Below are 23,047 nucleotides of genomic sequence, written 5' to 3' on the forward strand. Positions count from 1 at the left end.
CAGAGAATGAGGAGGGAAAAGTACTAGAAAGGATGACAGACGTCCTACAAAGTATTAAAAAAGCAATTGACAGGCAGTTTAATGTTACCAGCAGGATACGCGGACGATGCTGCTGTAGTGATCGTTAAACGCACGATGGAACTTGTCTAGATACGACTTAACTAGGTTATACGGAGAGTGGCTGCATGGATGGAAAACCACGGACTTGAAGTTGCAGCAGGGAAGACGAAGATGGTACTATTTACGAGGAAAGAGATAGATACTATCATACCCCTCAAGGAACAAGAAGAAGAAGTAACGACGAAGGATGCCGTAAAATACCTAGGGGTAACGCTGGATAGAAGGCTCACATTCTGGAGCTACCTTAGGCAAGCAGCTGACAATATGGTGGCAAGAGTAGCGGCATTAAGCCAAATCATGCCGAACGTTAAAGAACCGAAGCCTGCAAAACGCCTTATGTCTACGGTCCAGTCTATTATCCTGTACGGAGCTGAGATATGGAGAGATGAGATGAACATCGAAAAGAAGAGAGTTAAAATCGCTTAATTTCATAGAACAGGAGCCTTGAGGATAGCCTGCGCCTATCGCACAGTCTCAGAGTCTGCGATAGTGGTGATAGTGGGCGTAATCCCCATCGACCTGCTTGTGAGGGAAAGACGATTGAAGCACCTTACGGAGTAGGATCCAGGAAGGATGGAGGCCAATAAAAACGCCCGGGAAATCACCTGGGAATGCTGGCAACATAGATGGCAAGAGGAATGTAGAGGTAGATGGACGGAAAGCCTGATAAAAGATGTCAAGGAATGGACAGAGCGAAAACACGGGGAAGTAGATTACTACGTTACTTCATTCCTCTCAAATCACGGGTATTTCCGCTCGTACCTTAACAAGATGCGGAAAACACAGACGGCTGCTTGCAAGTTCTGTGGCTACGACAAAGATAACGCAGAACATTCGTTCTTTGACTGCTTCAAGGGGCAAGCCGAACGAAACGTGCTGCAGGAAAGAATCGGAACTTTTAATCCCAACAACGTCATACATAAAATGCTACTCAACGAAGAAAAGTGGACTGCAGTAGCCCAGTACATACATACAATTCTCCGGGCCAAAAAGGAGCATGGTTTTTTGGATGACTTAGTGGAGATGGTGCGAGTGTGGATCCGGTGCCATCAGTGGGGCGTGGGGTTGTGTTTTTGCTGCAGCGCCCAGGCGGTTTAGGCGGGGGGGGTGGCGGGACCTTGGGGGTGGGGCTGCTGGGGCGTGGCAGTGGGGCAGTTGGTGTGTAGAATGGGGGCCTGCGTGGGTGCTTAAGCAAGTGCAGACTCCCTTAAACCACTTCGCTCTATCACCTTCCTACCGATGAGCTGCTGCGGCCTGGCAGCCCATGCTTTTGGGTGCTTCGCTTCCGCTGCCTTTTTTTTTTTTTTTTTTTTTTTTTTCTAACTGGGTTTCTGAGGTTGGTCGCGGGGCGGTCGGTGTGTAGTATAGGGGCTTGCGTGGGCACTTTAATGCGGGCAGGCTCCTGAGAACTGCTTCGATATGTCACCGTCCTACCGATGAGTGGCTGTACTTCAATGGCCCAGGTCTTTGCCCCTCTGGCTCTGCGGTGGATACGCTCCTTGAAAAAATATCCTAGAGGACGCAAAAGTAACAAGACAAGTTGGTAACGAAACACTAAAGAAAGCCCTAACCAGGGGCTAAGCCTCGGTGGCCCCGGCTTGAAATGTAAATGTGAGAGCAGATTCCGAGCTGGGTGTCCCAGGAGAAAGGTCTTGCCAGTTTAGTGGGTATGGTCATAACGAGGCCCACACAGGGGAAGGTTCGTACACCCTTCTATCGTGCATAAAGGCATTCTGGACGACCTCGGGGAAAAAAAAAAAATCATGGTAAAGATAGTAGTAATAATAGAAATTACACTAATAATTATATTAGGTTAAGTTACGATGACGATGACCATAATAAAGAGGATAATAATAGACGATAATAATAATAAGAAAAATAATTAAAAAACTAATAATATTAATAATAGCAATTAAAATACAAATAATAGTAACAATAGTACTAATAATAATAATACTAATTATACTGATAAGTAAAATAATAAAAGAATAATTGTAATAATTAAAATTATTATGACAATAGTAATAACAATGGTATAAAAAATAATAGTTATAATAATAATGATGATCATGACAATTATAATAGGTACATAAATGATGATAATAATAATAATAATAGTAATAATAATAATAATAATAATAATAATGATGATAATGACGATAGTAATAAAGATAACAATAAAGACAATAATAAAGATAACGATAGTTATAATGACGATGAAAATAAAAAAATGATGAGACTGATGATATAATAATATTCATAATAATGAAGACAATTATAATGAGCACAAAATTGAGAAATAACAATATCAATAACGCTGATATAGATAATAATAATTATAATAATAATTAAAATTGTGACGATGTTAATAATCATAACAATGATAAATATGATTATATTGATGATGAAAATAACAATAATGATAATAATGATGATAATGATAATAATTATTGGGCTGAGGTAGTCAGCCTATGGGGCACGTGCTCTCCGGGTAGTGGATGGAGGCAAGCTTTCCGCGGGTGTATGGCTTTGAGGCACTGCGGTGGTCAGAGCTTGTACCCGCAGGTGGTTAAAACGAAATAAAATAATTCCCGTGGACCAAAACGCTGAGAAGGAAACCTTGTAAATAAAATCTAGGGTTGGTTTCCGAATGAAACCAAACATGGGTGACGCTAATGAAAACAACGTATCCCAGGCAGTAACCTCTCAGAGAGAATCCACCGCTAGTTCTAACCTGGTGAAAGCCCGGGTGACTGGTGTTGCCCTTACGGATTCTGGGGGGGACCACAAAGGCGTCCAGCACGAAAGTGCTATGCTTTCTAATATCTGAAAGCAAATGACAACTAGAGGTTGGTTAAACGATCTCACCAACGAATCACAGGATATAGACCAGACTACCCAAAATGAACATCAGCTGGCACTGGCTGAATAAACGGTAGTACCTCACCGACAGAAAACCCTGAGTGACACAGTAAAGAAAGAGGAAAAATCACTAGATAGGATGAGGGACGTTCCACAAAGTATTGAAAAAGCAATTGACAGGCAGTTAAATGTCACCAGCACAGTCAAGGAAGCCAAAGTTTACCTGGAGACAATCTGTGGGGTCTTAAGGGACCTCAAAGGCCACCACCAGAAGACTGTGGGGGGAGATGTTAGTTTGAAGGACATCTCTGCCAGCTCGTGTAATTAGACAGCCTCCGAAAAAAAAGGTAGAGACGATGGTGCCATCAAAGATTGGAGCGTATCAGAAAAAAATAAGAACGACGATGACAACGGCAAACTGTGAAGGAAAGTCGTGAACAAAAGAAAGCAGGCACTTGCGAACCGCAAGAAGCAAGTGGCTGCTATGAAGTAGCTGAAGGTCGCACACTAACTCCAGACAAAAGTAAGCCAGGGAAGTAAATAAAGAAGCGGAAAAAGGCTAAGGAAAGAAACGAGACCATCCTTGTTAAACCAGAAGAAGGGAAGTCGAACGTGAAAAAAACTGGGAGCTTCCGCAACGCGGTTGATCCGAGAGACTGCGGTGCAGAAGTTACCAGAATACGCAGCACAAAGGCTGATTGTATTTTGATGGAGCTCGTCAAAAGCACTAAAGACAAGGAGAAGTTGACGTGGGCTATCTCACTGGCTATCGGTACTGCAGGAAAAGTACAATCAAGAAAACCTAGAGTTACCTTAGAGGTACTAGAGTTAGAGGCAGTTGCCGATAAAGAATAAGTTATAGCAGCCATTTAAGAGGCTACTAAAACCGAAAAAGATGCAGGCGAAATTAAAGTGGCTATGCTACCACCAAATCGATGGCAGGAAAAAATGGCGCTGGCCGAAATGGACGCGGCTGGCGCTTGGTTCCCTTTGAGAAAAGGAACGATAGCAGTGGGATGTATCCGGTGCCAACTACTGCAAGGCCAAACCACGATGTGTCCTATGCAGTGAATCCGCGCATGGCAGAGAGGGCACGAATTATGTACCTCGATATAAAGTGTGCAGGGCCTTTAGACAGGTCCTGGACAGAAAAAAAAGAAATTCGACACAATGCCCAGAGTTCTCCACGGAAACACGAACGGGGAAATCGACGCAGATGCCCCTCTGCCACAAATATTATGTGAAACAAGGGTAGACGTAGCGCTCATGAGCAAGCAGTATAGGATCTATAAGCCACCTTAGTGGCTCAGCAATGCAGCAAATATGTCGGCTATTTCAGTTCCTAGACCAGACAAGATCCACCAAGACGCAAGAGGATTGGAATGATATTTTATCTGGCTAAAAGGTAGAGGCATTACGTATGTCGGCTGCTACTTTTTACCAATTACTAGTATCGAGGAATACAGAACAAGAATAAATTACCTTGAAGATACTATCAGGGATAGCAATTGAAGAGGACCATATAGTCGCTGAAGACTTCAAAGCAAGAGCAGTAGAGTAGAAAATGCCTTCAACAAATTTTAAGGGCCGGGCAATCCTAGATATGACTGCAAGTCTAAGACTGGTCGTTGTAAACAAAGGAAGGATGACGACCTTATGAAAGCCGGGATTTGGCGAATCAAAACAGGACATTACACTGGCTTTTCAGAGCCTTGCGCTGAGAATGAAGAAATGGCAGGTAGTTACGGACGAAAATGGTAGCAATCACCACTATATCGTCTTCGAAATCATTAATACAACAGACAGAAGAGGCATTGCACGCAAAACAGGATAGAACGTTAAGAAGCTGGACACAAAACGACTAGCGAAAAAAGTTAAGAATAGAATCGCTTCTATTCAAAGCGATGAACGAAACCTGAACACAGTAGGAGTACAGAAGCTCGCCGCGGCAACCATGTGACTCCTAAAAACTGTATGCGAGGCTTCCATGTCCGGAAAAAAGATGGAATGGCAAACGCTCAACTTACTAGTGGAACAAAGAAATTGCAGAATTGAGGCGCCAATGTCTCAAACACCGACGCCTCTATCAAAGGGCCGGAAACAGACCAGAGACTGGACAAAAGTACGCGAAATACCAGCTTACAAGAAAGACGATGTGAGCTACTATTTAGAACAGCAAAAAGCAGTACTGGCAGACTCTGTTCCCGGAAGTAAGTAACGATCCCTGGGGCAGAGCATACAAGATAGCGATGAAAAAACTGGTAAGACTGGCACCAACTGCAAACAAAGATTTGGATACCATAGGGCATATCGTTGATACGCTGTTCTCGACGCATCCAGAACTCAACGAACAAGCAAACTTAGAGCTTATAGGAGATTTACTCTTGTTCAGTAAGAAGAAATTGAAGCTATTAGCCGGATTGCTTAAAAACGGAAAAACCCCTCAACGAGATAGCATACCGGCAGAAGTCATTGAGACAGTGGTGGCAAAACACCCTTAACCGCTCTTAAACCTACACGTCTGAAAAGTTATACGAAAAGCTGCTTAAGGTGCGTCTTCTACAGACCATACAAAATGCAGAAGACTTATCCGACAGGCAGTACGGATTCAAGAAAGAAAGGTTAACCATAGGAGCAGTAGAAGAAGGTGTAAAAGCAGCTTAGAGTACTCGAGACATATGCCATGGAGTGAGACTCCCCATTCTTCTGGTGACCTTGGATGTAAAGAACGCTTTTAACTCAGCAATATGGAGCGACGTGCTTTACGCTCTGAAATAGACATTTAGAACAGCAGACTATCTCTTGAAAGTATAAAGAGACTATCACAAGGACCGTTTTTTGACCCATACGACAACAGAAGGCGAAACGGAAAATAAAATAATTGCAGGGGTATTCCACGGATCCATAGTTGGACCCGATCTCTGAAACGTGTCATACGACGGACTGCCCCACTATGAAATGCCAGAGGAGACGTTTTGGTAGGATACGCAGACGATGCTGCTGTAGTGATCGTGGAAGGTACGATGGAACTTATCCAGATACGAATTAACTATGTTATCTTGAGAATGGCTGCATGGATGGAAAACCACGGACTTGAAGTTGCAGCAGGAAGGATGGAGATGGTACTACTGACGAGAAAAGAAATAGATACCATTATTTCCATTAAGGTACAAGAAGAAAAAGTAATGATGAAAAATACCGTTAAATACTCAGGGATGACGTTAGATAGAAAGCTTACGGTTTGGAGTCACCTTAGGCAAGCAGCAGACAAGGTGGTGGCAAGAGTAACGGTATTAAGCTGAGTCATGCTCAACGTTCGAGGTCCAATATCTGCAAAGCGCAGTCTCCTCTCGTCCACGGCCCAGTCTATTATTTTGTACGGGGCTGAGATGTGGGGAGATGAGATGAATGTGGCAAAAAGAAAAGAGTGAGAATCATCTAAGTTTAAAGAATAGGAGCCTTGAGGATAGCCTGCACCTATCACACAGTCTCGGAGTCTGCGATAATGGTGATAATGGTGATAGCAGGCGTAGGCCCCATCGACCTTCATGCGAGGGAAAGATGATTAAAGCACCTTACGGGGCAGGACTTAGAAAGAATGGAGGCCAAAAAAAACGCCCGGGAAATTACTTTGAAACGCTGGCAACATAGAAGGACTAAGCAACTAAAAAGAGGAGAGCAGCTCAGATGCATGACGAGATCTTGAAAACACGCTAGACGACGAAAAAGTTACAAGACGCGTTAGTAACGAAACACTGAAGAAAGCCTGCATTAGGGGTTAAGCCTCGGTGGCCCCAGCTTGAAGTTTTAATGGGAAAGCAGATTCCGAGCCGGGTGTCTCAGAGAAAAGGTCTTGCCAGTTTAGTAGGTATGGTTATAACAAGTCCCACACAGGGGAGGGTTCGTTCACGCTTTTATCGTGCATAAAAGGATTCTGGAAAACCTTGAAAAAAAAAAAAAAAAAAAAAAAAATGTTGATGTCTATAATAATGATACTGTTGATAGTAATGATGATGATGGTAATGAAAATGATGATGATAAGAATAATAATGATGATTATAATGGTGATGATAATAGTAGTGGTCATAATAATAATAATTATAATAATAATTATTATTATTATTATAATTTTACGATTTTTGATAATACTTATATTAAAAATGGTAATAGTAATAAAAATAATTATAACGATAATGATTGTAATATCAATAATAATATTCATGATACTAATAATAATGATAATTTCATAATTGATGCTAAAGCTGATGACGATAACGACACTGATCATAATATTTATAATAATAATTATAATAATGTTCATAATATAAATAATAATCATAGTGATTATGATAGTATTAATAATGATAGGAATAATGATTAATTTTATTAAATTTTAACTAATAAAATATTCTGCACAATCTGGTATGACTCTTTTTTTATTTTTTTTTATTAAGTCTTACAATTAATATAACTATGTAATTATCGAAGAATCATAATAAGTTGAAGTAAAATATTGAACTTATAGTTAAGAACCACACTTTATAAGCGGTAAAAAGGTACTTACTCAAACGCCACACAAAGAAATGCACCTTGCACAAAGTTTTTGTTTAACTTCTTTATCTTTTTTGCTATGGGGCCGGTACTTGCTGACTTCATGTGTGTAGACTTTGTGGCTCGCTATGGTTGTCACTTGACTCTTCCAAGCACCACAAAGAACACAGTCAGCCTTGTTAGGTGACGATTTTCGTTAAGTACTACTCTTTTAAGACTCTTAAAATTTTACTATTAAGGGAGTAGATATAATATAAAATAAAAAAATAATAAAAATCTTATTAATTTACACAAGTCGTCACCTAACAGTCTCCCCTTCTCAAATTCATAACTGTCCTCGGTGAATATATATATTTATATTTCAAAATAATGTGATTTAAGGTAAGAAGTAGACTATGATTAACTGAATACCTAAAGGAGAAAGAGAAGAAAAATTTTTTACTGATAACTTTTTTTTTCTTCTTAAAATTATTCTAGCACTGTAAATAAGAGCTTGTTGGCATAAATCTTTAATGTACATTAGCATTATGGAAAAAGTATAACAATAAATTAATATTCATATGTGTTCGTAGGTTCACCTTCATGTTTTTTTTTTTTTTTTCTTTTAATAATAATAACACATCGTACTGCACTAAAATGGTTATTTATTCTATTGTTCTACGGAATTATTACGATTACTGGGAAGTGTGCTATTTAAAAAAATAATAGGATTCATTTTGATTAGTTGGTATTTGTTTATTATATATTAATTATTACAGTAAATGTAAATATATATATATATATTTATATATATATATATATCCTTACAAGGTTTTAAAGAATTACTTTTGAAATAACCGGTAAGATGTGGTTAACAAATGAAATAACCTGATTTATCGTTATATAGAGGTCTTTATAAGGCTTTATAGGTTCCCGACAAATAATTGAAAACAAAATGCATGAAAAAGATATCTTTAAAAACATTTATTATTAAATAATCATTGAGATGTAAATGATCAATAATTATTGAGATGTATATAGTGAATGTACAATACCTGCAAAAAACACAATAACAGCATCATTGTGCGTACTTTCAGACTCCAGGCAAATAGTATATTTTTTGAATTTATCGTAGGGATAATGAAGTCTCAGAATCTCGGAATCCTTTACCGTACGGAATGAACCATTATCTGATTTTACATACAAAAACATCGTTTGCACTTGCACAGATGTATGTCGTACTCAATATAGAATCTGTAGTGAAACAAAAAGCACATGAAACTTTATCGGCGTCTAAAAAGTGCTGAAAGAAAATTTAACCTAACTTTAAATTTCGTATCCAATATCTGTGTGAACACACTATTAAACACTGCAATAATATAATTGAGACGTTGCAAAACATTTTGTGTCAAGAAAATACTTAATCACTTGCATAATCCTTAACTTGTGCATTCCATATGCACTATAAATTATTCAGATATATACATTCAACGAAAATTTACAAAGTTAGAAAACGCTATCACCAAAGATGGGGCTTGCAGACCATCACACTCAGATCCTTAATTATCTCTGTCATCCTTAATATTTACTTAAACATATTATGTTCATACTTTCTTAGATGACAAACAGAATATTTAACACTATTCATTGGAATAAAACCCTTTTTTCTGAGTATACGATAAGTAAGACACGCGACTGATTCTGTTAACGAACAGTTTTCACTTTATGGCTAATCAACAAAGATACGAAGTGTGCAACGTGTGCAATCAAAATGGCGAGACTGAATGGTGAGATAAAAAAAATATAGAAGGATAACCATGTATTCTCGGAATATTTTTATATGATAAATTGATGTCACATTTAACAAAAATCATTTTTATTAAAATATTCCAATTTCATATGTTGCATCAAAAACGTAGTAAATAACGTGTAAATATTTTCATGTTTCACAGTATAATTTAAGACCCCGAAATTTAATTTTGAAGTATTAATTAATCAGCCAATGTGTATTGAGAAAATACGAATTTAATGAGCAACATTAATTAAATAGTTAAAATTATATATTATTTACATGATTCATTATTTAACTGATACAGTCTGATAGGCTTAAGTTTACTTATAATGTTTAATATGTGCATTTGCACCTGGAATATTTTATAAAAAACATAACTTTAAGAAATTGTTTTAGAATAATTTGAATAGTTTTTGTTTCATATAACTGTGTATCTGAATCTTTGTAAAGTGTTGATAAAAAATAATACAGAACAAGTTTGAGAATTAATTATAAAGACTGATCAAAGTAGCAAAAAATAAACTTGTATAAAAGGATTTTAAAAAATCATTATTATCACCTATAAAATTTATGTCGTCTTTTTCTTATATAATTAATACTATTAAGATGAAAAAAAACATCGTTAAACTCTATACGCGTTATGTCGCTTCTAAACTAAAAGACATGATAAATGTCGTATTATAAAATAAAACTTATAGATTCCTATATTAAATATATAAGTAAATACTCACTTAATTTTTCTATAGTTTCATATATTATTGGGCACGTGTTCGCACTATATGAACTGACACCAAAAAATAACAAAAAGTCTTACCCATATAACATGACATTATGTAATATTCCACCTCATACACGGTTAAAAAACTTTATCAAGTGTTATGGTGCCTTATCGGAATCATACAAAAGGGTTATTATTGCTTTGACTGTAGTTCGGTTATTATCGAATACTATCTTGCTTAAAGATAGCAAAGAAACTTTTATCTGATGAGTAATAATTGTTGATTTGTAAGAACTTTACCCTGGCAATCTAATACTTTACATGTATATTTTTTGTTTAGTATTGAATGTCTGTAATATATAACTGCAGCTATTTACCATTGCAAAGCATGAGTTTTCAACTACCAATGACCATCGAGGAAAACAAATAATTTTATTGATTTTATAGTAATTGAAGTCATTTTTAACTCTTTCTTGATGAGCTGAGACTCCCACCACAGGCGCTTGCGTTGGAGCGAAGGAAGATCAATTCCTCGAGACGCCACATCCGCGGGATTGGAGTCCGTGGGAACGTGTCTCCAGATATGCGAGGGTAGCAACTCCTGAATGTGCGCCACATAGTTTTCCACCAGCGAGTTGTTGGTGGGCTTGGACGAACGGATCAAATGAAGCACTATCTGTGAGTCACTCCAAGTGTGACAGTGCTCTTCGCTGATACTGTACTCCTTGGCAGCTGTGGCGAAGAGTCTGGTAGCCAATAGTGCAGCGCGTAGTTTCAATCGAGGTATCGTCATCTGCGTGGGTCGTGAGGTACTCGGCTGCAAGATCTTGACCGAAGCTAGTTTTGTTCTGGATAACAGAATGGGCGCGCAAATCCCGTGGACTGGGTCTTCGACTCGTGAGTACGCAACGGTTGCTACTGCTCGGCGACTGGCATCTGCGAACGCGTGTAGCTGTAGCATGGCTGCGGGGTGGCTGCTGATCCAGCGGGGAATGGTCAAGCCAGACGTCTACAGTTGAGTGGAGAAGTCCCGCCATCGTTGAGCTAGGGAGGCTGGTACGCTTCGTCCCAGTCTAGTTTCGCACGCCAAAGGTCTTGGATGATCATCTTTGCCACGAGGACTGTGGGTGCGATCCATCCACAAGGATCAAAAAGGCTGGCGTGGGCGGCGAGCATACCCTGTTGAGTGGTTCCAATAAAACACGATAAAAAAAAATTATATCAGGATAGATGTGTGTCTGCACCAAAACCTGATATATTGATCAGTGTTTTCGTATGAATATCCCAGAATAATTTTATATCAACTTTATAGGATATCATACAAGTTTTAAACAGTATTGTAAAATATATAAATTTTTTCCGATTCAAACATACGACTAACAATTGTTTATAGGTTTTTTTAGGGAGAGTATAGAGCTGACACAAAATTGTATCATGTCATATAAGATTAATTACATTACTAAATAATTTATCAGGATCCACTAAATTATTACGATACGTGTGACATGATGTTATAACGTGCTTATTATGTTTCACGCATGATCATACTCATGTATTTTACCTGTAATTATACGGTCAGCTAATTAATATACGTGACTGAAAATTTAATATTAAAAAAAAAATGAGTTTAGATGTCTGACTAGAACTCAAATCTTTTGGAAAATTCGATTAATACTTTATTTTAAAATTCAAACATATTTTAGTCAAATAAAAATACTTTATTGAAATTTAAAATAATCATTTTTAAAAATAAGAAACGTATTAATTGTGCCTTTTTTCGCGGCTTGCCTTTGACTAGACTATCTTCACATATATTTTATGTGTTTTTACGTACTTAAGAGCCTCAATATAAATCATATCTCAATTACTAAGTATTTATTTAATGTAATATAGTTTATAAATTTTAGTCTAACAATTATTATTATTTATCACGTACTTACATAACTTTATATTAATTACCACCCTGAAAATTAAATTTGAAAAAATTTTACCGTGAGTTTGAACTGAACCGGAGTCCACAGGTATTTGAATCCGACGTGATACCGCTGATCGAGCTATGGCAACATTGGATTCGAATGAAGAAAAACTGAAATAAATCGTTTAACTGACATAAATGTACCTACGTCACGCGGGAATCCATCGATATCTTGTGAATCCGTTCTATTGAAGCACACGTCAGAACGTGTATATCACAATTGTAGTTGTTCGTTTAATATTTACACAATATTTTGACAAGCTCAACTCCGTGGGCCTTAAGACAAGAAGTTTCATGTTGACATTATCAGTCATATCCGCATTGAATACCAAACCAGTAGAAATTAGACGAGAATCATATAATAACATCATATGACACCATTTAAAGACTAAAATTATAAGTATACATGTGTGTATTTGCACCTGACATATTTTATAAGGCCTTATATACCGAGAATACATCAAAATACTAAGAAAAAAATAATATACATAAAGTTGAATGTATATGATCCTATATCGTTTATGCATAGTTATTTGCTTGTAAGACATGATGCAAATGTATAAAGAATTTTCTTATACAAACTTATCAGAAGTGTATCAAGAAAAACCTATGTCATAAAGTTTGCGTCATTAAATAGGGATATTTAATTATGGACTGGTAATACAAACAAGTCGAAAAATTGTGAATAAACATCAAGGTTCGCCATACGCAACCATTAGAAAATAACCTATATAAAATAATATGTACAACTTTTTTGTAAATTACCATATGTACTTCTTATCCACATATAGGTATATTTAGTTCCAAATCATGGTAAATATTTTTACATCATATACGTCGATACATTGGGGAGACAAAAAATTTACTGATAAAATATTATACCTCTCAATTTTATGTCCGATATACTAAAAGAAATTCATATCAGGTTTTATCATGTTGTACCGGAACCATTTAACAGGGTAGAGCGCTTGGTGTGCTGAGATCGCATGGGAGGTGGGGTCAGGTGGAAACAGTCGATGAGTGGGTCCCAGCTGACTCCAAGCTCGCTGACAAACCCGTCCACACTGAGCTGTCGCCAAAATGGCCTGAGACGAGAGTCCTCTGGAATATCGCGCAGGAGGTCGGGTTCGTTGGACACCCATTTCTTAAGTGGAAAACATCCAGCGTTCATCAGTCCGATTAACTGATTTCGACGAAGCCAGGCTGTCTCGACGTCATCGGCGCCAGAGAGAATGTCGTCGACGTACCGATCGTTCTTGATGATAGGCACAGCCTCGGGCCAGGCGTTTCCTTCGTCCTCGCACAGCTGTAGAATCGTTCGTAATGCCAGATACGGAGCGCTCGCTTCACCATAGGTCACGGTACCGTGAACAACTGGAAATGCTTTGGTGGGCTACAGCCGTTATGGCGCTCCAAAGGATTCGCTGGAGGTTTACGTCTTGTTCGTTGACACGAATCTGGCGAAACATCATTTGTACGTCCGCGCAAAAAGCAATTCGGTGCCTTCTTCAACGCAGGAGGACGCTGGGCAGGCATGTTTGGAGTTTCGGTCCACTGTGCAGCACGTCGCTGAGACTGTATCCTGTCGAGGTTGGCCATGAGGCGTCGAATACGACACGCAGTCTTTTCCGCAAATCGCCAGTTTGACAGATCCCGTGGTACGCAATGTAATGCACGGTGTCCGTCTCTGCCAGCAACTCCTCATCGCTCAGCTGCCGCATGTGTCCATGACTGATGCACTCTGTCATGAAGTGGGCATACTCGACAGCCATGTCCGGGACGCGCTGCAGCCGTCGATGTAACAAGCGGAGGGATGCTGTCGCGCTGGTCAGGCTCTCTCCCAACAGTAGGCTCCCGTTGCGTTTTAGAGGGAGTCGAACGATTTAGCGCCCGTTATCAGCTCGCTGATGTTCTGCGAAAATCTTCTCGCAGTCCACGTCATTTGGTGACTGGCGGACCGATCGTGGCACGTCCTGTAGTTCCCAAAAGCGTTGCATCAGGGCGATCACCCGATCGTGCCAAGGTGGATCGTTTTCCTGCGTCGAGAGGCTCACAGCAGTTGTCGATGAGTTGGTGTGGCACTGGACTCGGCCGGCTACGGTCCATCCAGCAACCATACGCTGACCGATGAGTTCCCCTCTCGTGACAAGCCCTGACTGGATCAGATGAGGATAAGCATTGGCACCGAGGAGGATGTCAACCTCACCTGGGACTCTGAAGTTTGGGTCTGCCAAGTCAGGAAGATCCTGCCAAAGTTCCACGACGGTTTGAGGAAGTCTGGCAGCGTTGTAGCTGCTGACTCAAGTCGAACACCAAGTCTCCGAGCAAGCCCAGTGGTCGTGACTGTTATCTCCGAGCACGCGTCGACGAGTGCTCATGCTGCAATTGATCGTCCGCTGATTCCTTTTAACTGGACAATGATAGTGGGCAGCACAGCTAGTCAGAACTGCGAATCAGTAGCTGCATCGACGTTATCCGCGGCTTCTGCGACTATCGACTCAAAGAACGCTTGCTTGGCCCGAGTGCTCCGTGTGTCCACCACGGCTTTGCGTTTGCGGCTACCGTCGTAGATTAGACTGTGATGCAACGCTTCGAACTGTTGACACACCCCTTGAGACGGGCAGGAGTAAGCGACATGCCCGGGCCTCAGACAGTTAAAGCACATCTTAAACTGAACGACAAGTGCCCTGCGCGCAGGCCCATCGAGTTGTAGGAATTGTCCACAGTGACCCAGGTAGTGAGGTAACTGGCAGACAGGGCAGTCAGCCTTTATTGCAGTGGTGGCCAGCGATCGGTGATTGCGACTGGCTAGCGCTGCCACCGGGGGTCGAGCACCGGTCGAACGCGAGGCGGAAGGATCACCAATCGAGCGTACGCCTCGTGATATTTCGACTGAAGCCAGCGAGCGGCCGCGTCTTCGTAGAAAGCTGGTCAGGTTGGTGAACGAAGCGACTTCTCCTGGTGTCAAGACGCTTGTTTCCAACTTTTCGAGCTCGTCCTCCAAGGCTCTACGAGTTGAACAGTCCATGGCAGTCACGGCGAAGGATACTATCCATGCATCCCACTGATCTACGGGTTGCTTCAGCGCTAGTAGCTGATCGCGTTGCTTCTCCAAGGTGTCGAGCAGGCCCTGAAGACCGGCGGCCGTCTCTTCTCGCAGTGGCTTCCCACCTGAAAAAGAAAGACGGAATTCCATGTGTGATTACTTCTGTAATACCTTCAGGAAAGCCATGTGGCATTACATATAGTTTTACGTATGGCATTACATAAAAAGTTTTATCTTGGTGATGCCATATGTAATTCCATTTAAAAAAAACACATAGAATTACAAATTGGAAGAAGGAAAAAAATTTTGTCATCTAGAAATAACTGCAGAATACTGTAATGCGTCATTTACTGTGAACAATTAGTGTTACCATCAGGATGATAACTCGAAAACAAGAGGATTCAAGTTATATTTCAGGAATAAAAAAAAATTAAAAAATTAAATTTTTTTATATAGAAGTAAAATCAGCTGAACCCCCTTGTTTTGGAGTTATCATCCCGATGGTAAGACAAATTGCAAACTGCAAATAACTTATTATGGTATTTTGCAGTTATTTCTAGATGTTAAAAATTTTTTCTTTTTCCAATTAGTAATTTCATGTGTTTTTCTATATGTAATCACATATGGCATCACCAAGCTAAAACCCTTTATGTAATGCCATACGTAAAACCATGTGTAATGACATATGGCTTTCCTGAAAGTATTACAGGAGTAATTCTACATAGAATTCCGACATTTTTTTTCAGGTGGGTTGAGCCCTCTCAGCGCCATGATGTATGTGGTCGTGCACGAGAAGTCAATGATGCTTGAACCTTGAAGTCAACAAACTCCATGCCGTGATGTAGTTGGAGCCATCGAGTTGCAACGTGTCCAACACTGCCTTTGCTTCACCCTGTACGTTCGATTTCAGGTAATAAAGTCGCTTGACGTTAGTCAGTCGTGCGTCCTGGTGGGTGAGAGCATAAAAGAGGTCTCTAAAGGACTGCCAATCTTTGCGCCGGCCAGAAAAAGGTTGGATGGTGATGCTCGGTAAGCGAGGGCCCATGTGTGTCGATTGCGAGCTACCTCCTAGAGATGGTGGAGGAGGGGGGACGAGTCCAAGTTTAGCATCGAGTAGGCGTGACTTGGCCTCCAAGTAACTACCCTCGCCAGAGGTATACAGCTGGTTTATTATTGCTCTCTTGTCCTTGGGGGGGTTTCGATTCAACACTTGATGATTTGCCACAAAGTCGCTCCAATAGCTGCTGAGTAGCTCAATCCTGGCTACCACGTGCCCTAGGCTCCAGACCTCGACACCGTTGACTGATTGGTCGAACTGACCCAAGACCTCCAACAAGCTCCGCTGAGTCGTCAGCAAATCAGTCCAGTTACTGTCCTCCCTGAAAGAACATATTATTGTGAGCTCGACGCTCGTCAGCCAAGCGGAGTCTTGTTGCACACGAAGCCCCCGACCGTGCTGTGTCGTGGCTATGGCAGTCGCGCGACGTACGTCAGCCATAGAGACATTATAATTAGAGGGGGCAAGTTAGCTCTGAAAGCGTACGCTCGGTAGAAAGAGAAAGAAAGCAAACGGATCTTGTATCTCTTTCGCACCTTTCCGCTGATTGGCTCTGGGCTCTGGCACTGGCAACATATATTACAAGCTCAGCAGAAGTAATAAAGCGGGTAACCAAAACAGCAACATAACCAATGCATTTTTTTGTTGACAAGTTATTTATTTATTAAAAATCAAATTTAACATTATAATGATAAGAACTTGTGTAGTCTGCAAAAAGTTTTCAATACCTGGTGATAGCAGTCGCTCATTTTATAAGTAATTGTACATCTATTTATAAAAATTGGGCTAATTTTTACAAGGATAAAGTTATGTCCTTAAAATTAAGTTACAAATACAATTGCAATCGCATGCTGTGAATTTTCTTATGTATGCATATTAAAATTTGTAATAATGTAAATGATATGTTGTATTGAGTATTTGTACACATGAGGAAAATATAAACAGTTCATATTTTTAAAACAAAGCATGTAACAATGCCCAACTGTTGTTTTAATTTTAAATGTTTTTGTAGATTTCCAAATGATTGCCCACCTGAAAAAGAAAGACGGAATTCCATGTGTGATTACTTCTGTAATACCTTTAAGAAAGCCATGTGGCATTACATATGGTTTTAGGTATGGCATAACATAAGGGGTTTTAGCTTGGTAATGCCAAATGTAATTCCATTTGAAAAAACACATAGAATTACAAATTGGAAGAAGGAAAGAAATGTTATCATCTAGAAATAACTGCAGAATACTGTAATGCGTCATTTACTGTGAACAATAAGTGTTACCATCAGGATGATAACTCTAAAACAAGGGCATTCAAGTTTTATTTCAGAAATAAAAAAAAAATTGAAAAATTAAATTTTTTTATATAAAAGTAAAATCAGCTGAACCCCCTTGTTTTGGAGTTATCATCCCGATGGTAAGACAAATTGTTATCCGCAAATAACTTATTATGGTATTTTGCAGTTATTTCTAGATGATAGAAATTTTTTCTTTTCCCAATTAATAATTCCATGTGTTTTTCCATATGGAATTACATATGGCATCACCAAGCTAAAACCCTTTATGTAATGCCATACGTAAAACCATGTGTAATGACATGTGGCTTTCCTGAAAGTATTACAGAAGTAATTCTACATAGAATTCCGACATTTTTTTCAGGTGGGTGTGCAATAAAAAAAAAAATGGAAAATAGCTCTTGGTCTGTCATCAGTAACAAAAAGTGCAACAGTGTGCAACGAACACTTTAAAGACAGTGCTTTTCACAAAAGATATGGATACACCTCCTTCAGACGTTTATTATCTGATGCAATCCTTATCAGTCCAACCACTACACAACAAAATACAGATGTAACCACAGAAAATGAGAATTTACCAACGGCATCAAGCACTAGTTTCTCTGAAGTTTATGTGTCAATAGCAGCAAATGATGAAACCAAAGAAAATGAAAATATACCAATATTAGCAAGCACTAGTTACACTGAATTTTGTTTGTGAATAGCAACAAGTGGTGTTACCAAAGAAAATAAGAATTTATTAACATCAGCAAGTACTACTAGTTCTTCTGAAGATTGTGTGTCAATTACAACAAATAAAGATTTAAATGAGACTGCTGCAGCATCAGTCCAAAATAGTGATGATACTGCTTTGATTACTCCTACTTGCGAAAAAGAGCCCAACTGGTTAGATGCTAATGACAAGAACATGCTATCTCTCAGAACTGAACACTCCAGTACACCATTGATATCTTCCGATGCTGGTGTTAATTGCAAGAATAGGAAAAGGTAAATTTATTTTATAATACGTTTATAAAAACATTAAAATAAGTATTTAGGATTAAAATTATTGTTACATTTATAGGAACAAATCTTTTACTGCTGACTATACTGATGAAATTGACGTCAAGAAAATAAGGTTTATGGATGGATTTTAAACCAAATACTTCAGCCGTTCTGATTGTGTATCCGATGAAGCATGGAATCGTTTTTTAAGATATAAGACCATAAGAGACAGACAGCAAGAAAAAAGTAGGCAAAAAAACTGTCAAATGTCTAAAAAAGTAGAAGATGTCAATGAAGTAGTGGAGAAATTGAAAGAACAAGAGAATTTTAGTGCTGCAGAATTTTTGGAGGCTTTTTTATTGTTATTTTTTAATTACTGAATTTTAATCAACTTTTAAATTCGATTTTTACAATGATATTTATTTTTTAAATCATGGATTCTATTTTTTTGAAATATTTTTTATTTTTATTTTTATTATTTGGAATTTTTTTGCTTGTTTTACTTATATGCATAATGATATATTATTTGGAAACACCCATTTCATATGTCTATTTTTTTTAAAGTGAAATAGCTGTATAATTTGATTTTTTTTTACTATTCATTTTCGACTGTTTCAATGTAAAAAAGTAAAGTAATCTTTTACGAATACTAATATTTTACTACCTAAAAATACACTTTATTTGAAATATAAGAATAAATATATTTTTTATAACGTACTTGAAATTTTATAAAGATAAGGCAAATGTTATTGTAGACATTATTATAGAATTCTAGAATAATTTAATAATTTTTTTTAATTCCCTAGATAGTTGCATGTAAAATCAAGTATTTGGTTTTTTAATAAATTCTTTTTTTTTGACGAAAACAATTTCATTTCCTTCTTTGTCATAGGGCTTACCTGAACATGTCAAGCAGCTTATAAATAGAATGAAAGAGAATAAGTCCACTGCTCCTTTTCCTTTTCATCTCAATAATTTACGCCAGAACTCTGCACTACCATTCACCATCTGCTTACGAAATGGTAAGGCATAGTTTCTTAAAATGTCTACCATGTGCAGAAACTTTGAACCGCTGGAATTGTTCGAAAAATTACAATTTTATTGCAAGAATTCACACGAATGGAAGGGATTAGTTGATCTAGGGGGGCAACTTGAAGAACGAAGTAAAGACTGCGAAAGAGTACAAGCGACTAAAGCTTTAGTTCTTATGCTCGTCAACATAAATGGCGGATTTAAAACTCCTGTAGCATACTATTTAAATAATTCGTTGACTGGTGATAAAAAATGTATTCTTTTAAAAGATCTCTTAATCAAATTGGATAAATAGAAAATTACGGTTGTGAGCGTAACATTTGACGGTGATGAGTCAAATCAAAAGACGTGCAAATTTTTGGGCGCAAATTTTGATTATACGGATAAAGTAAATTTTAAGCCGCACTTTCCTCACCCCTCCACGTCTGCTCCTGTATATATGTATTCTTTGACCCATGTCATATGCTTAAATTGATGCGTAATTATTTAGCGTTGAAGGGACCTATTATTTACAAAGAACAATTTATGATCAAGTGGGAATTAATACATAATTCAATTAAATAACGTTCAGTACGACGAAGGGATGCACTGCGCTTGCTCAATTAAAAACAGGCACGTGTACTTTTAGAACGAGAAGATGAAAGTTTTTTTAGCTTCGCAAGTTTTAAGTTCCAGCACTTCATCTGTCTTACATTATTTGGAGTACACTGTGAAACATAAGGCATTCGAAGGTGCTTCGCACACCGCAGAATTTTGCAAAAAGATTAATGATGCATTTGATGTACTGAATGCAAAAAATTTGTATTGTAAAACACTTGATAGACAGGCTATTAGCGAAAAATCATTACCTTGGTTGAGAAATCTTATTGATACCTTTGTACAGTACGTTGAACAATTACAAATTCATGTTCCGGACAAAAGAAAAAAAGTTTTAAATGATATAAACTAATACGGCGAACAACGTAAAGTGGTGAAAAAATCTGTATTGAAATCGTCTCTTACGAAAACTGGCTGTTTCGGTTTTATTGTATGTTTACATAATTTATATTGCCTATGCGAATCACTTATTACAAAAAGAATAATCGATTACTTTTTATCGCATAAAACAAGTCAGGATCACGTTGAAATGTTTTTCGCATTGATAAGGCGTATGAACGGGTTTACAAGTAATCCAACGTCTGTGCAATTTCAATCGGCATACAAAAAACTTATGTTAAATAATATGAACGTGACAGTACCAACTTCGGCCAAATGTACTCCTCTGGACATGACATTGATGATAACCAACGTAAATGATAAGTCTTCCATAGCTGTAGGTGATACGAAGAATGGAATTGAAAATAAAAAAATGAATTCTGCTCATTCGTTGAATAGTAAAACTTTTCCGATACAAACTTTTTTGCACAAAAAGTTTGAATTGTCTGACCATGATTACTGTAATGAAGGGGAATGGGTACAATCAGAATATCTTGATGATACAATTAGACATACAGCTGGTCCTGTTGTTTATTCTATCAAACGAAATAATCATTGTACAGAATGTAAAAAAATGTTAGAAGGCTTAGCTACAAAGCATTCTAATTTAACAACTTTGAAAAATAGAGGGGGCTTAAATAATGCGTCTGATGACGTTTTCACAATCTGTTACAGCACAGAAAAAATATTATGACGTTTTAAACAAGAATTGTTGGCTAAAAATATTTACGTCAAGATTGTTTCAAAAACATTGCAAATATTGCCTACTTATATTTTCAAAAATGACGTACACAACTTTGAACAAGAACTAATGCAAGATCATCGTCAGCATTTAATGTATCTCAGTATTCAAAATTATTTGGATAAACGTCTTAAACATGAAAGCGATAAGCTAGGAGATTTGAAATTTCGGGTTCGCATGCGTAATAATAAAATGACAATTTTTAAGGGTGAATGATCTGTCCGTTTTATGTATGGTCTAAAACAAATCATTGCTTCTAAGAATTTTCAACATTATATAGTAAGTAAAACCAAAGTTAATTAAGTCGTACTTACATTTGTACCTCGATTAATTTATAAGTGTTGTTATAATTGTAATGTGTTTTACCAAAAAAAAATTTATGTTACGTAAAGAAAGAAGCTCATTGTCTTGAAAAATGTGCATATTGTCGAAGTTCAATAGTAATAAGCTACGTAATTTTTTTTTTTAATTATAGTTTCGTTGCATTATTAACTATTGAATATACTATAATGTAATTAATAATTGTTCTAATTTAAATGTTAATAATATAAAATTTGACTTTCATGTTCATGTTACAATTCTTTTTATTTTTAAATCAACAATAAAAAAAAGAAAATAAAAAAAACTTTAATCGGATTCGAACTCAGAATCTTTAGTACTCTGAGCAAAAGCTTATCCCCTAAGCCATACTCTACACTAAAAGGTAGTGTTCTAAGGTTACATTTAATCATTTACCCCCCTATGAGCTTATGTTAATATTGATATGTTACGTCGAAGACGGCGTAATAGTAAATTCTGTATTTAGGCCTAAGCTTTCGCTCAATAGCCTGGGGACACGACAGCAAGGGTTGAAGACGAGGCACTAGGGTAGGAACAGGGTAGATGATTAGAGAAGGGTTAGCTAGCTACTTGGCCATCGGTATTTGTACCCACGGCACGTAACTTAGCGTTGCTTGATTTTTAATTGGAGGCTAGTTGTTTGGCCATCGGCATTTGCACCAACCGGCACACAACTTAGCGTTGCTTAATTGATTTTTTTTTTAATGGAGGTTAGTTGTTTGGCCATCGGCATTTGCACCAACCGGCACACAACTTAGCGTTGCTTGATTTTTAATTGGAGGCTAGTTATTTGGCCATCGGCATTTGCACCAACCGGCACACAACTTAGCGTTGCTTGATTGATTTTTTTTTAAATGGAGGCTAGTTGTTTGGCCATCGGCATTTGCACCAACCGGCACACAACTTAGCGTTGCTTAATTGATTTTTTTAAAATGGAGGCTAGTTGTTTGGCCATCAGCATTTGCACCAACCGGCACACAACTTAGCATTGCTTGATTTTTAATTGGAGGCTAGTTGTTTGGCCATCGGCATTTGCACCAACCGGCACACAACTTAGCGTTGCTTGATTGATTTTTTTTAAATGGAGGCTAGTTGTTTGGCCATCGGCATTTGCACCAACCGGCACACAACTTAGCGTTGCTTGATTTTTAATTGGAGGCTAGTTGTTTGGCCATCGGCATTTGCACCAACCGGCACACAACTGAGCGTTGCTTGATTTTTTTTTAAATCAATAATTTTTTTTGAATTAAAAATTTTCCCACCACCTGCTTGGCCATTAATATCCGGATTGAACGGCACGCAAAGTAGGTTTTACGAAGAGAAGAAAAAAAAACTATTAGGGGATATATGAGAATTAAGTTTAAAAAGTATTGTTACTTACTTTTATTAAAAAGAAACAAAGGGGGAATATAAGTGGCTCTCGAGGCAAGATCCGGGTGGCCGGATATAATTTAAATTGAAATTGTGGACCGGATTCTCCAGGTCACGAATAGGCTTCGACCGGATTCTCCAGGTCGTGTATTCCTGTCTGGCTACTACTCTCGGTGGTTTACCAAGCTGGCCTGACCATTGAATGCATAGACCGGG

The 23,047-nt window shown here is 38.1% G+C and overlaps 2 protein-coding genes across 2 annotated transcripts; both read left to right on the forward strand.

Annotated features, from left to right (window-relative positions):
• Positions 1-231: 231 nt before the first annotated feature.
• LOC149373566 (uncharacterized) lies at positions 232-546 on the forward strand. Its single transcript, XM_089596901.1, has one exon. The coding sequence runs from the start codon at positions 232-234 to the stop codon at positions 544-546; it is 315 nt and encodes a 104-aa protein (XP_089453027.1).
• Positions 547-693: 147 nt separating this feature from the next.
• Positions 694-1,218, forward strand: LOC149373567 (uncharacterized). The gene has a single exon (XM_089596902.1). The coding sequence runs from the start codon at positions 694-696 to the stop codon at positions 1,216-1,218; it is 525 nt and encodes a 174-aa protein (XP_089453028.1).
• Positions 1,219-23,047: the final 21,829 nt, after the last annotated feature.

The sequence above is a fragment of the Copidosoma floridanum genome, unplaced genomic scaffold (assembly GCF_036245765.1).
Source record: "Copidosoma floridanum isolate Cflo_tuat_1 unplaced genomic scaffold, Cflo_Japanese_pri ptg000030l, whole genome shotgun sequence".
NCBI classification, from domain to species: domain Eukaryota; kingdom Metazoa; phylum Arthropoda; class Insecta; order Hymenoptera; family Encyrtidae; genus Copidosoma; species Copidosoma floridanum.